Source organism: Ambystoma mexicanum, chromosome 5p (genome assembly GCF_040938575.1).
Source record: "Ambystoma mexicanum isolate Mex_15411 chromosome 5p, UKY_AmexF1_1, whole genome shotgun sequence".
Lineage (NCBI taxonomy): Eukaryota > Metazoa > Chordata > Amphibia > Caudata > Ambystomatidae > Ambystoma > Ambystoma mexicanum.
This window is the reverse complement of record NC_090930.1, coordinates 271,673,759-271,690,247: the sequence shown is the minus strand read 5'-3', so window position 1 is coordinate 271,690,247 and position 16,489 is coordinate 271,673,759. Positions and strand designations below refer to the sequence as shown.

Here is a 16,489-nt window from a genome sequence, read left to right as displayed (position 1 = left end):
ACAGTTCATAGAAGCCTTGCCGAGCCCAATGCAAAGATGGGTTAGGCAACACCACAGGCCTACATTGGCAGAAGCCGTGGACATTGCGTCGGCTTACCAAAAGGCCGGGTATAGTCGCCTCCCCTCAACAAGTATACCAGGAAGGATGACGTCGCCGAGCTTTGAACATCAGACACAAAAAGGCCCAAAAGTGGCACACACCAGATGGAGGCAACCGGAGGAGGTTGCCAGGAAACCAGAAGAAAGGAAGACTGGATACGAGGAGAAACAGTCACCCATAATCCCGGGAGTTCGACAACCCCAGTGCTTTGAGGGTGGTGAATGGGGTCACATTGCCCGGTTTTGCCCCAGACGGAAGACCACAGAGCCTATGGAAATTGGCTACATGAAGCCACATCCGGAAGTACGTAGCCCTGGGCCATACATCGTGGATATAAGGGTGGATGGACGACCGACCCGGGCGCTGCTGGATAGCGGAAGTCGACAAACAGCCATATCTCCCACCGTGAGTAATAATCCTAATTTACCTAACATTTCTATACCAATAAAGTGTATACATGGGGACATTAAAACATACCCGATGAGAGAGGTACAGATAGAGGTGAATCATGAAACCACTCAATTAAAGGCTGCCGTCCTTCCTACTCTACCCACCCCAGTGGTCCTGGGAACAGACCTGCCCCACTTTGGTAAAGCACTGGATGAAGAAAGAGCGAAGAGTAACAGAACCACGAACATAGGTGACTCTAGAAACCTTCCCGGACATAAAAGACGGAATAGACTAGAGTGGTGCCAAGCCAGTTACATGACCCGACCCATTAACTGGCAACCCGAGGATCATGAGGACTCCCTGAGGGGGGAAACCCTAACTGATCCCACCCTTCGGGTAGCCCGTGAGAGAGCGGCCAATGAGAAAGATCCAGACATAACAAAAGGACCTGGCTTTCTGTTCCGTCACGGACTATTGTACCGAAAATATAAGGCGGACGATGGGACTGTAAAGGAACAATTGGTATTACCAAAACCCCATAGAATGGTCATAATGCAACTGGCACACAACCACCCCTGTGGCGGGCATATGGCCTCCCTGAAAATACAGCAGAACATCCTGAGACGGTTCTACTGGCCAGGCATATACGGTGAAGTATCCCAGTTCTGTAAGGCGTGTCCCACTTGCCAGCTAACAAGTGGCGTCTTACCAGCAAAAGCCCCTTTGCAGAAAATGCCCCTTATTAACGTTCCTTTTCAGTGGATAGGCATGGACATCGTTGGACCAATATCCCGTGGATACAAGTATCTACAAGTCATTGTTGACTATGCTACGCGGTATCCAGAGGCATTTCCCTTGAAGGGAACATCAGCCCGACAACTATGCGACCAGCTCATTCCCTTCTTCGCAAAAGTGGGGTTACCCTCGGAAGTTATCACCGACCAAGGGACCAATTTTATGTCCACCTTACTTCGGCAGGTATGCGAAAGACTGCAGATACATCAGTTACGCACCTCGGTATACCATCCCCAGACTGATGGCCTTGTCGAAAGGTACAACAAAACGATCAAGAAAATGATACGGAGAGTGACCGGGTCAGATGGGAAGAACTGGGACCGCATATTACCCTTGGTCTTGATGGTATTACGCGACACCCCACAGTCGTCTACCGGTTTTTCTCCATTCGAGCTCCTTTTCGGAAGACAACCCCGAACCATCTTGGATCTTTTAAAAGAAGAATGGGAGACTTCGGATGAGATCTCTTTAACAGAGTACACCGAAGAGTTGAAGGAACATCTGACAGCACTCCGCTCGATGGCCGAGACAAATCTGGGACACGCTCAGACAAACCAGGAGAAAAACTATAACAAAGGAAGTCGGATGAGAACCTTCCGAATAGGAGACCAAGTACTAATCCTACTACCCACCAGTACTAACAAGCTATTGGCCAGATGGAGAGGTCCTTATGAAGTCAAGGAGGTACTCAGCCCTGTGACGTATTGGATCCACCAACCCGATCGTGCCACGCCACACCAGACAAGGTATACCATGTGAACCTGCTAAAAGCATGGAACGCGCCTGTATTGGTAGCCACAATGGATACCGGTGAGGATACCTCAGAACAAAATGTGAATCGTGAACAGGGCAAGCTAGAAGACTTGCAATGGGGAACCATCTTGACTCCTTCGATGAAGTCAGAACTTTTGACCAGACTGTCACCCTTTGAAGAAGCGTTCTCGGCCTTACCAGGGAGGACCGATCTAATCGAACATGAGATCAAAACCGATCCCGGACAGATTGTTAGGCTAAGGCCCTATCGTATTCCAGAAGCACGAAGGTTGGTTATCCGAAACGAAGTAGAAGAGATGCTCCGTATGGATATAATCGAACCATCAACCAGCCCATGGTCATCCCCGATAGTGTTGGTACCAAAGCCCGATGGTACAATTAGATTTTGTATGGACTACCGACGATTAAATACGATTTCCAATTACGAAGCATATCCTATGCCACGAATGGACGAGCTGTTGGAAAGGCTAGGATCCGCCAACTTCCTAAGTACGCTTGACCTAACTAAGGGTTATTGGCAGATTCCCTTGAAATCCACGGACCGGGAAAAGACTGCCTTTACAACTCCCCAAGGTCTATACCAATTCAAGGTTTTGCCATTCGGGCTACACGGTGCACCAGCCACCTTCCAGAGACTGATGGATGTCATACTACATCCCCATGAGAGTTATGCTGCGGCTTACTTAGACGACATCATTGTGTACAGCACGACCTGGACAGACCATGAGTTGTTTAAGGCAGGCCTACACATTAATCCGAAGAAAACAGTGATAGGGGCACACGAGACGAAATATCTGGGACACTTGGTAGGCGGAGGCACGATATGACCACAATTCTCGAAAATCCAGGCCATTCACGAGATTCCTACTCCATCCACGAAGAAACAGATCCGTGCTTTTTTGGGTTTCATAGGCTACTACCGTAGATTTATCCCAGATTTCTCCTCGGTGGCAGCTCCACTAACTGACGCTTTGAGGAACAAAGGATCTCCCGACTTGACCAAGAACACCGCTGCTTTGGAAGCTATCGATGTCCTAAAGCAGAGGATCACCTCAAATCCAGTACTTCGGTGCCCCGACTTCCATAGCCAGTTTTTTCTTCAGACGGATGCATCGAATCAGGGGCTGGGAGCAGTACTTTCACAGGAACATGAGGGCGAACTACAACCCGTCTGTTTCGTGAGCAGGAAGCTTGTACCTCACGAGGAGGCCTATTCCACTATTGAGAAGGAGTGTTTGGCCATCAAATGGGCGGTAGAGACCCTCAGGTATTATCTCTTGGGTCGCTGCTTTACGTTGTATACCGACCATGCCCCCTTACAGTGGCTAGCAAGACATAAGGATACCAACCAGCGGGTGCTTAGATGGTTCCTGTCTCTACAACCGTTCAATTTCCTTACCTTACACAGACCTGCGGGTTTCCAGCTGGTGGCTGACTATCTGTCCCGGAATGCTCCCTTGCCCAATCGGCCAGGGTTTGTGATGGGGAGATGTGAGGTGGGACCCGGAGTGGAGGGTGTGCCGGGAGGGGTAGCGGGACTCTGCGGGATCGCGGTAACGGGCCGCGAGACAGAAAACGCAGCCCCATCCCACCCGTCCTCCCCGGGACTCTACAGGTTCGCGGCAACGGGCCGCGATACGAAAGGAGCGGCCCCCTCCCACCCAGCCTTACCTGAGCCCGCCGGGGGTGGCGCCGCGGCTGGTAGCCCGGGATCCGGGTTGGTGGCGGCGGGCCTGCGGGGAGCGCGGGTGGTCGCGGACAGCCGGCCCACGCGGCCCGCCGAGCGTCTCTCCCCGCCAGGAAGGGAGAGGAGGGAGAGAGGGCTTGCTCGGCGGGGCGGTCCGCTCTGGAGCGGCCGGGTGCGCGAACCCACATGGCGAGAGAGAGAGACTTCCAAGGAGGGCAGGGACTCACGGGATGGAGTTGCCTGGGAGCGGGACTCTCCTGGCAGGCAGCAGAATCAGGCACTTTGGGAAACCACGGCAGCCTTTAAAGGGGGCGGGACATGGCAATACCAGCCAATGAGAAGCCAGATTGACAGGGGAGGTTTCCATTGGGGGGGAAGCAAGTCACTCACATCACATAAAAGCCCGGGAACTAATCCAGCGTTTGTTGTTGATTTTCCTAGTCATACGAAGAGGAAGAGGAGAGAAGGAACAACTGGTGGGCCTATCCGGACACCAAGGAGACGTAGGACGGTTTAAATCACGTCCCTGGAAGGCTGCCTAAGAGTGGAGTAACTCTCAAGGAGTTCATGGACTATATTTTCTTTAGTTTAAAATTACAAGAATAAAGTATAATTTCAGCAACCCAAACCTGGTCCGGGTCTTGATTTCTACATGCCCACAGACAGAACAAACAGAAGGCTGTCAAATCAAACATCCCATGCAGAAATTTTTGGAAAAACCAGTGTACATGGGGCAAAGAATGCTGGTAAAAACACTCCTGCACAAACTGCAACGGAGACCATGCAGCAAGCAACTGCACCAGACTACCAGCCAAGAAAGAATGATATCCCAGTTTTAGAACCAGGACTAACGCCCATCAACCCGGGCAATTTTAGGGACGCCCTAAACAGCTACCCTGACAAGGAAACCAGCAGGATAATATCGCAAGGTTTCACCAAGGGTTTTTTTTATCCCATTTAAGGCACTGGGTCACAACACATCCCGATGAACCTAAAGTCAGCCAGGGACAACCCCCAGATAGTAGAAACCAAAATCAAGAAAGAACTGCAACTTGGAAGGGTAGCAGGTGCCTGGGATTTCATGCCTTTAAAAGACTATTTAATATGTCCACTAGGCCTGGTTCCCAAAAAAGAACCCTGAAAAATGAGACTTATTCATCGCCTCTCCTACCGTAAAGGCCAGTCTTTAAACGACGGCATCCCACACACAGAATCCGTAGTATCTTACACACATTTTCAAGAGGCGGTAAGGCTCATACAAGACTGCGACAGAAACGCGCTGATGGCCAAACTGGACATCAAATCTGCTTTCAGACTCTTGCCAGTCCATTAAGAGTCACAGCAGTGGTTAGGTTTCACCTTTAACAACAAATTCTAAGTAGATAGATGCCTCCCCATGGGGTGCGCAGTATCCTGTGCACTATTTGAACAATTCAGTTCCTTTTTTCAATGGGCTTTCCTAAAACAGAGACCAGGGACAAAAATAATGCACTACCTTGACGATTTCATGGTCATAGGGCCACCAAACTCCGAGGAATGCGGCCGGGCTTTAGCAAAACTCGAGCACCTGGCCCACAGTGGGGAGTTCCCCTAGCGAAGGAAAAAACCACCAAACCAGACACAAACATAATTTTTCTGGGCATCGAAATAGATTCAGCAAAGGGACTCTGCAGAATCCCCAAAACAAAAATACAAAACCTGATAATGAAAGAAAAGCGGACCGTAAAGGAAATGCAATCCTTGGCAGGCAGCCTCAATTTTGCATCCAAAATAATACCTCAAGGAAGGATATTTGCCAGAAGCCTGGAGTTTAAAATCAAATCACTCACCAAACCACACTTGCATATCCGGCTAGGCAGAGAGGTGAAACAAGACCTGGAAACATGGGGAAAATTCCTCAGAGATTTCAACAGGGATTTACTTTGGCGAACGCCTCTAAATACCCGGTCAAACAGGGTCCTATACACCGACGCAGCTGGGAGCAAGGGGTTTTGGAGCCATAATAGACTCCGAATGGGTGGCAGGACACTGGCCCAATTCATGGCAAACAGCAGGGTGGACAAGAAACATCACCCTACTAGAAATATTCCCCAAAATATTCCCACAAAAAGAAGTACAAGGCACTGTACGGTGCCCACAACAAGTCGTGGGACACAAGAAGGCGGCACGGGTCCGAGGGGGTAACCTCAGGACCCGGTGCCCAAAAGTATGATACCATCATGAAATGTGATATTGTTATTGTCATAACCCATATCTGTGCAATAAAATCCTACGGCTTTTTATTGCCAACACTTGAAACAAGTTGTGAGCCTATCATTATGGGGGAGGGTTTGGGGTTCGGCCATGACTAATGCATGCATATGGGTTCAGTAGTTATTACGAGAATTCTTCGGGACCTCACAAACATGTGTAATCCAGCACCGCAAATTGCTCATCTAATCACAAACACGCGTACACACCTCAGATTATGCAGCGTGTGTTGCGCACGCACTAAAAACGGAAGCTTTCACAAAATAGGACTGCCTTTAAACTAGTCAACAATGTTTGTAAGCACAAATAGCACACACCTGGGCACCGTTCTTTAAATTTAGGAAGGAACCCACACATCTTATTTTTCATGTTTTTCTCACACATGACATGGAATGTTTGCTAAATGAATGTATTTAATGTGTAGCATAACAATGTAAACTTTTGATTGTTTTCAATCCATTTGTAAATCAATTTTCTAAAATTAAAATACTGTCCTCTGTCCCCTACAAACCGTCACAGGTTTTCCTCATTATCCCTGCGGTCGAAAATTCCCTTACCCATCTCACCCAGAGCATCGCCAGCACTTCGCATGTCTGTGGTGCTAGGCAGCATTTCAGAAATACTTGCGTGGTAAAATGGCGGCTTTTCGGTTTTGTTAAGCCTGAGCTTGTGTAATGTATTGTGGGAGAAGTGTTCGGGGCAATGGAGCGTCACACACTATGCTAATGCACACAAGAAATGTAAGGTCCCTGTTCAGGTGCTTTAGCCCACCCACAAAAATAAAGTTTTGAAAGTCTGGTTGGCGGTTCAGGCTGTGTAATAATAATTTGGCATTTATATAGCGCTACGAACCCTCAGGTATCTGAGCGCTGCTTATTATTACCCACGGTGTGTGGTGCTCATTTATCGACCTCGGAAGGATGAAACGCTGAGGATGGCGCTGCCGGGATTCGAACCTGCATTCGCAGTCTCTGCACTGATGTCAAAGCGAGCGCTCTACTCGCTGTGCCACTTGACCGGTTTATTTGGTATATTGTTACCTCTGGGACAACAAGTTCAAAACACAAAAAATGAACAGTTTTTACCACATCATGGGCCAAATTACAGGAACTTTGCGCCAAGGCAAGGGCAAAGTTGCATGGTATTAGCACTAGGGCAAAGTTTGCCCTATTTTTTAAAACAGTGGCACACACTAGAAAACTACTGCACCATGACAAGGGCAGTTTGGCATATTAAAAGCACCAGGGCAAAAATTGCCCTAGTACAAAAAAGATGCATTTCTACTGCATTTTTGCACCAGGTCAAAGGTTGCCCTAGTGCTAATACGGAATGGTATTAGCACTAGGGCAAACTTTGCCCTGATGCAAAAATGCATCAAAAAGGTATCTAGTTTGCACTAGGGTAATTTTTGCCCTGGTGCTTTTAATATGCCAAACTGCCCTTGTCATGGTGCAGTAGTTTCCTGGTGTGTGCCACTGTTTTGAAAAATAGGGCAAACTTTGCCCTACTGCTAATACCGTGCAACTTTGCACTTGCACCGGTGCAAAGTTTCTGTAATCTGGCCCCATAACTTCTGAAACGTCTACCTGGTGTGCGTCAAACTTTACTAGTATGTTCTATACGTCACTTATCGGAGGTTGACGCTGATTTATCGAATGACTGAACATGTATGATCAAAAGAATGTTGCTTAAAGGTTTCACCTAAACTACAGAGGGACGACTCTCACCACATAATGTATACATTTTGCATAAAGAAGAAGCAGATTGCGCAACAAATACACATCGTGTTGATAAGGTGCCAGTACACAGCGAGTCTATTCTAAGGGGTTCTTCAGAGCGAAAATGTTGCCTCTCCACCTGGGACTGTGTGCCTGTGAGTGCAAGGCCATGGGCTAGCTGAGGGCGCTGCCATCACCTCATTGGCAAATCCCAGTAGTGTGATTTAATCACTTAGGGTCTGATTCCGAAAACAAGGGTTTAAACGGGAAAGTCCCATCAGGCCCTTCGTGTTCACGGCTCCTGTCCCTTGCGATTCAATTTACAGCCTCTTTGGACTACTGGTCCCAGCATGCAAAGCAGCTGGTGGTAACAAACACTTCATTGAGAGCATAGTCATAGTCATTCTGTATCCAGTAAGCAGGGGAGGGGGGGATACATGTATGACTGGCAGTGAAGCGCCCCTCGGTGCACAGCTGCAGCAATCGGAATGTCCAGGGTGCAAAACAGCCAACGCCAGGGGCTATTATGCTAACCATGAAGCACACTGCACTCCAAGGCGCTGCTGGACCCTTCCTTTCCAGAGTACCAGTTCACCATAGACGTGTCAGGCTGGTAAGCGTCAGTACACCGCCGATACATGTCAAAGCTTTCCGCCCTTCCCATGGCGTGAAAGTGCAGTGCATTAGTAATACTGTCCGTCTGTGCAGCCCCAGTATACGCCTTCGCTGTTATTTTAACCCCCTACACTACCTGGATCATAACCTGCCTCTGCGCCGCTACTACCCCAAGTGCCGAATGAGTTTTGGAGGATAGCTGGGGGGCAACGCGCTCGTAAGACGCAGAGCAACACAGGTTCGACCCCAGGGTCCGCGCTTAGAAACTTCTGGGTATTAAGGCATTATAAATATGCAATTACTATCCTAAAGAGAAAAAAACAATAACGGATTCAATGAGATGGGACAACCGAGGGATCAGGGAGGACCCAGGAGTAGCCTAAGTTTCCAGCCACTACAGGCCGTCTACGGTCTCTCGCAATCACGCATTGCCAAATAGACTGCTGGGAAGTCAAGGCCAACCCTTCGAGCTTCGGTCCGCTGGGCAGAGGTCGAAGTGGGTGGGAACTAAAGTCTACTGCGACGTTCCTCTACTTTTTGATTAAATCATGTATAATTCCTTTACTTTTTGTCACGCTGAGCACGTTTCCTAGGTGACAGGCGAGGGGTGCGTTTATATGTTGCTGTCTCATTGCTGGGGACCCCATCCTCGGGCCGCTGAATCTGCTTCACCGTCACATCCCGCTGAGCTATCTCGGAAAGCAGCCACTGGCTTGCTGCTGTGTATGTCAATAGCCGGTCTGGGACGTGAAGGCCGTTCCGAGCCCCCACATAGGCCTGCTCTGGCTGTGCTCAGCATGCGCCTTCTGCATTTAAGCATGATGCAGGGGACATTGCTGCAGGCATAGCTGTGTGTGTAGGTAATAGTCAGGAGTGGGGGGGGCAGGGGATTGCTTTAGTCTTTCTGCATGCAGTGTGGAACAATGACTGAAATTAATGGTGGTCGTGTAAGATGCATGTACTTCCAGGGGGCACAGTTGTGACACACAGTGGTGGCAGGTGGAGTGGAGGAACGGCAGGACTCAGGTATATTGTGGTGGGGGGTGAGGGTGGGCATGGAGTCAGTGGGGAGCGGGGCGAGTGGGGCTTGGCAGCAGGGATCATAGCTCCACATTTTTGTGGATGCCTTAAACCCTGCCCCTTGGCATCCAGAAGGCGTCCTGGAATCCCGGCTGCAGGCGTTGCTCTCTTCCTCTCTTGGATTTCTGAAGCGGGCACAGGTCTTCTACTGGATCCCGCCCAGGGGGGTTCCACCTGCTGCGGTCAGTGGTCGCAGGTGGAACCGTGAAAGGGCACCTGTCATCGAAGTGTGCCAGCCAAGGGTTGGATCCATACCCAAAGTGTCCACTGTCAGGGGCATCTTAAGCACTTTTGGGGCCCTGGGCATAGACATCTTTCGGGGCTCCCAACAAACCAAAGGAAATTAAGGGACTACGAATACTGGTTGTACCCCCCACGCTCCACCCATCGCGCTCACAACCTATAGGTTGATATGCTGTCTTGCAGCATAATAAGCACGTTTACTCCCTTTAAATCCCCTTGCCCTCTTCATTCTTGCTCTAACCAGAATGATAAACAAGTAGCATTTGAAGACCAACATTAGCAGTCTACGAAGAGGCTACTGTTCTAGTACATACAGGAGACTTTTTATCAATGGCATCCAGGAAGGTATGCAGCCTATAGTATTAATACAGGGCCGTATGTAAAAGGTACGTGTAACCCATAATAGACAGAGAACTCATATTAGCTGCCTCACAGAATGCAAAAGTGCTCATGCATGAATAGAGGAGACCAATTGAAAGGAAGGAAAAAGCTACACATACCTTAGCATGGATAGTGGATGCAGATTAGAAGCTACCAGGAAGGTGTCTTGATCCAGACAGACTGAGATTAGAAGTGGGATATGGTTTTCAAATATTGTTACCATTAGATATCAAAGGAAGAAATGCCTGTGGTGTGCGATATAAATATGCTCACTATTAAAGTGGAAGCAACCCAATAGCCAGTGAAACCATGAATAAGGCTTTTATGAAGATCATACCATGAGAAGGAAATCATTGTGAAGAGCTGACAATTTTGAAAGGTTTGGGGACTGGCAATATTGAGAGGTTAGGCAAGACAAGATTAAATGAGATGCCCAGGATCGCACATTGGTTAAGGGGTGAAGCTCCGATTTGTGCCAACTCTTCTTACCATTAACTGAAAGAATCTCATTTTATAAAAACAGACTTGGTAAGTACACAAATCACATTACCAAACATGACCATTTTTAAACAAAATATTATAGAAGGGTGTTATGCAAAATGGGAATGATTCTAGCTTTATTCTCTCCATCATCAAGAGAAGTATGCAAGTACCAGCATTCCAATCGATGTGATTTAACACATTTAATCTGGGTTTGTCTTGTGTATTTTAAAGCTTTAAATATTTCCAAAACAATGGCTTGTGACATTTTCATTTATAAACGTGCATAACACCTTTGACTTTTACGAAAAAACAAACCGTTTTTTGTGTCAAACAAGCAGACCTTAAAATATGCTTGCCCGAGTCCTGCAACATCTGGTCCGCTCTTTTCTGTCTACCAACCCTTCCACCCAAGTGGCCTACATAAGAAGAAAGATCAAGTAATGGGCTAAACGATACCAGCAGCATGCAAGAAGGCAAACCTCCCAGAAGACAGCACAGTAATGTAAGATATATTAGATGATTTGACCAGGATCACTGTATCGTCTGCTGGCAAATCGAGGATACAGGCGTGAACGCTTTCGTTCCATAGTCTTGAATTTGGATACTTATTGACCTCTTGGACTTACAGTGTATGCCATTGTTGGAGGCGATTGCCGAGGTTTTACAACACCCCATCTGAACAAACCAATTTTTAGACCTTCACCGTAAGGATGATATGTTCGTTTTTATACACAACCCTATCTGGTGCAGGTACATTGCTGATAATAGCAGATGTTGTTTTGCAGAACCAAGTACATATGCAGGCAGGTTTATAAACTTCAGACATAGGAAAGGCTCAGCCAGCCTTGCTGGAATGTGATATTTTAATTTTGCATATGAACACATGTCTCTGCAATGGGTGCTTCACGCACTGAGCTAACCTCTGAACCATCGGGGCACTCAATTTATCAATATGCATTTCACTGTTGCCTATTGCACATGATCAACATAATTCCCACAGGAAGGAAAGAATGCTACAGAGTTGTACCGTAAGGAACACACAAACTATGTATACCACAGTGAACACAGAAAGCAATACATGATGAATTGATCAAGGCAGAATGAACTTGTCAAAACAGAAAGGCAATGGGTTTAGAGCCTCAGCAGCACTCCATAAAATATCTTGATGTGCGTTATTTAAGACTGGTGCACACTGGAATCTTACTTCTGCAGATCAGGCAGCCCTGTGGGGCCCCCCTCCAAGTGGGGGCCTTGGGCAGGTGCCCCGTTTGCCCTCCAATAAAAACATCTCTGTGCACTGTGCAAGAAGGCTGTGCTGGGGGCAGACTGTCCTCAAAGCAGCGCCTTTGTGCGGCAAACTTCCCCACTTGCACTCTGCGAGCGCAATCCCGGGGGAAATACGGCAAACTTCCCCACTTGCACTCTGCGAGCGCAATTCCCGGGGAGAAACAGCAAACTTCCCCAATTGGCCTCTGGGAGCGCAATCCCCGGGGAGATACGGCAAACTTCCCCACTTGCACTCTGCGAGCGCAATCCCGGGGGAAATACGGCAAACTTCCCCACTTGCACTCTGCGAGCGCAATTCCCGGGGAGAAACAGCAAACTTCCCCAATTGGCCTCTGGGAGCGCAATCCCCGGGGAGATACGGCAAACTTCCCCACTTGCACTCTGGGAGCGCAATCCCCGGGGAGATACGGCAAACTTCTCCACTTGCACTCTGCGAACGTAATCCCCGGGGAGATGCACCAAACTTCCCCACTTGCACTCTAGGAGCGCAATCCCCGGGGAGAAACGGCAAACTTCCCCACTTGCACTCTGCGAGCGCAATCCCCGGGGAGATGCACCAAACTTCCCCACTTGCACTCTAGGAGCGCAATCCCCGGGGAGATACGGCAAACTTCCCCACTTGCACTCTGGGAGCGCAATCCCCGGGGAGATACGGCAAACTTCTCCACTTGCACTCTGCGAACGTAATCCCCGGGGAGATACAGTGAGTGACCCGCTGCTCTCTTCAGCTGCGAACACATAGGCTGCCCGGGAGTGCACGCTATAAAGGGGGGTTCCTGGACTCATCGTATGTGCATTAGCGTTCATCATATTATTTTGGCTGATCAGCTAGTTTTCAGCAATCATGATTGTATGATATAGAGTTATTGCTTTGACCGCATAGTAGGGGTCATCCTGCATAATTGTATATTGGCTCCGTATTTTCTCTCTGGAACAATGAGCCGCGGTGCATGCTGGTAACTGCAGCATTTGACAATGGGCAGGTTTTATCTGCATTTGGACAGTGCCAACATCAACCCAGACTGGGCAGCAAGGCCCGGGTGCCCAATAAGTGATGTAAAAGGATGCCTCGGAATTATATCTGTGTTTCATTAAATCAAGGACGCTAATGTAGCACTAAACGGATTCTCTGCAGGGCGCTGCTGCTTTCTGGGATCCGCGGGATGGATCGCGTTACACAGGAAAGTCAGCAGGGACGCTCCTGCCAGGGGGACACACTGTGTAGGTGGAGGGGATACCCAGCCGCCCCTCCCTCCCCACAGTACTCGCGCGCACACCGTATTCTACTCCCCCTACCGACCCCGAACATGTGCACACGGCAGATTCCAATTGCCCTAGCTACACCAAGAACTTGTGCACACAGAAGATTCCAATTCTCCTACCTACACCTAGTACTTGTGCACACAGTATATATAGGTCAATTCTCCTAGCTGCACCCAGAATGTGTGCACACAGTATAGGTCAATTCTCCTAGCTATGCCCAGAACTTGTGCACACAGTATAGACGCACAGAACGTGCATACACAGTATAGGTCAATTCTCCTAGCTGCACCCAGAATGTGTGCACACAGTATAGGGCAATTCTCTTAGCTATGCCCAGAACGTGTGCACACAGTATAGGTCAATTCTCCTAGCTGCACCCAGAACTTGTGCACACAGCAGAGATCCAATTCTCCTACCTACACCCAGTACTTGTGCACACAGTATAGGTCAATTCTCCTAGCTGCACCCAGAATGTGTGCACACAGTATAGGTCAATTCTCCTAGCTATGCCCAGAACTTGTGCACACAGTATAGACGCACAGAACGTGCATACACAGTATAGGTCAATTCTCCTAGCTGCACCCAGAATGTGTGCACCCAGTATAGGGCAATTCTCTTAGCTATGCCCAGAACGTGTGCACACAGTATAGGTCAATTCTCCTAGCTGCACCCGGAATGTGTGCACACAGTATAGGGCAATTCTCCTAGCTGCACCCAGAATGTGTGCACACAGTATAGGGCAATTCTCTTAGCTATGCCCAGAACGTGTGCACACAGTATAGGTCAATTCTCCTACCTGCACCCAGAATGTGTGCACACAGTATAGGGCAATTCTCCTAGCTGCACCCAGAATGTGTGCACACAGTATAGGGCAATTCTCCTAGCTACGCCCATAACTTGGGCACACAGTATAGACGCACAGAACGTGCGCACACAGTATAGGCCAATTCTCCTAGCTACGCCCAGAATGTGTGCACACGACTTATTCTAATCCGGAGGTGTTGGACCCTAGTCCCATTTCGGAGGGCTGCAATATGCATTAATGCACGCCGAGCAGTATGTGGCTTCTGTATTTAAAGGCGAGTGTGCTGTCTCGGAAAAAGTTCAGAGCAGGATAAGATGACATGAGTGGCAGCACTAATGGGGGGCGACGTTGTTGCTTTGTGAAGTTTACAGGCCGTTTGGGGAGGGGATTGTGGGGCTTGGGTTCGGGTAGCCGGCTCCCTCCGACCGGGTGGCTGTTTCCAGCGGGAAGGGCCTGGTAAACATGTTTTCACATGAGTGATGAGTCCCTGGCCTTTAAATAGGACCAAGGGCTGCAATTCAAACCTGCCCTGTATCATTTACATGGCACTGGGGCAGCAGTGCTCGGGTGGCATCTGGCAATGGGCCTGCTTTTGCCAGGCTACATCTCTGGAGCCCCAGGGCTCTCGCACCATAGTGGGCGCATGCACCACAACACGCAACACAGGACTTTATCCCCGCTTGGCATACAAGACGCGCTGTCTGTCTACCCTTGGCATTCACTACACCGATCTACCCGTAAGAAGCTCGCCACTGAATGATGGCGGGACAGTGCCGCCGTGTTCGGTGCGGTCTTGCGGTGTTTACATTCACGCAGCCCCATGCGCCTGGGCGCATTTTCAGGTGCACAATCCTCCTCTTTCGCACTCACACCATTGCACTGCGATTAAGCCACACAGTGGCCCTCACCTGTCCTGTTAGGCCCACAAGGCACTGGGTGCCATCCCTGCACCCGGAGCCGTCCTCGAAGTACAATGTTACCCGCGCGACCCCTCTTTGTGGCCGCCAGACGAGAGCAGGCTGGCCTGGGGAGTGTACACAATGGGAGTGCAAGCAGTGGGTGGCGGGCATGCAATAAGGGCATTGCTGGGGCGAGGTTACGTACCTCTGTAATGCACTGCCACCCCAAAAAGTGGTGTCGAAAAGGGTCATTGGTGGGGAAATAGGTGCAATCATAGTGCGGCCTCGACTCTCTATGCTGCACAGGTTGGCAGTGCCCGGGGGCATAGTGTGTAAACATAACGAGGTCACGGGTGCGGGGAGCTGTGCGGCCAGGTGGCACGGGGCTGCCCATGACGTCCCAGAGGCACTGACAGGGGGTTCAGAATACTCCTATCTATGGTGCTCTGCCACCTCGTTCAATGACAGGAGTGACTGGCTGTGTTGGGCATAATGAGCAAACAAAAGAGTGCCAGTGGGTAGGGCTAACCGTGCTGTGAGATGAAAACGGTGGCTGTTAATGTACTGCAGATGCCACGGGGCAGCGGTAAAGAGAAGCACTATACAGGGGGTTCACGCCCCCCCCCCCCCCCACTTGCCCTCCACCCCAACCCCTCAGTCGCTGCCCAGCTGACAGTGGCTGCCCGGAGGTGGTGGGTATACACAGAAGGAGAAAGGGGGTTCAAAGGAGCGAGGGATGCGCCTACAACGGCATACTGTGCCACCCTGGCTGTGCACGAGATTTTCCAAGGCAGTGGCAGAGCAGAAGCCTAGCAGTGTGACCCCGTCACCATCTCCACCCAGGATGCCAGCGACGGCCCGGGGCACCAGGTGTAAACAAGTAGGGGTAGCATGTGATGGGGGAGATGTCAAAGGGGGCATGCCCGCGCAAAACAACCCCCCCCCCCCCCATGCTGCTCAGACTGGCAGCGACTGCCCGAGCTCACAGGTTGAAAACACCAGGGATGTCTCTGGCATTGTGCCTGCACATGCCTGAAAGCCCACGTCTCTGCCTGGCACCCGGCAGAGCGCCACCATAGCCGTCAACCCCCCGCCACTCCACCCCGGCGGCACTCACCCGCGGAGTCAGGCACGGTGGTGATCCCGGTGGCGTGCGGCGGCGGCGGCTGCTGCGGAGTCAGTGGCCGGTGCATGCTGAAGGATATGGCACGGTGAGAAGAGGAAGGTCGGGAATCCAAGGGCGCGGACGGCTCATGCAGCCGTGGCTCCGCGGCGCAGGTGTACCCCGGGCTCGCACGCTTCCGCCCGCAGCCCCTGGCCGCCGCCTGCCACGGCAGACCTGTCCATTAAGGCATCCCTCTGCCCTGCACCGTGGGGAGCGCTGCGCATGCGCGCCGGCTGGCCGGGCAGAGGGGACTGCCACCTCCAAGCGCACGCTCACCTGTCACCCGTCACGTCCGTGATGACCCTGCAGCCGCCACTTACACACGGACTGCGCGCACGTGCAGCGCGAGCCACTCGCTGCTGCGCGTCAGCCCGCCAAAATGCACACCCATCACGCCCCCCCCCGCCCCCCCCTCAAGAGCTGCTCGGGAAAATGATAACGGGAGCACATCAAATCGCCACAGCATGTAGAGATCCCTGGATGCGGGCCAACATGAGCTGGGGGACAGGTGGGCTCAGGTGATGCTTGAACACGCGTGTGTGATTCTGGACAAC

General features: G+C 50.4%; 1 protein-coding gene across 3 annotated transcripts in view; it reads right to left on the bottom strand.

Moving 5' to 3' along the window:
• The window catches only part of TMEM255A (transmembrane protein 255A), a 577,786-nt gene extending 561,555 nt beyond the window's left edge, over positions 1–16,231 (bottom strand). The window contains exon 1 of one of the 3 annotated variants that reach the window (XM_069612683.1): positions 16,212–16,231. Coding sequence is in view for 2 of the 3 variants with exons in the window: in XM_069612682.1 (XP_069468783.1) it covers positions 15,888–15,963 (76 nt within the window). In the remaining variant the exon portion in view is untranslated. Of the gene's footprint in view, positions 1–15,887; positions 16,186–16,211 lie in introns of those variants that run through there. The other 2 variants (XM_069612682.1, XM_069612684.1) reach the window with 2 other exon arrangements.
• Positions 16,232–16,489: the final 258 nt, after the last annotated feature.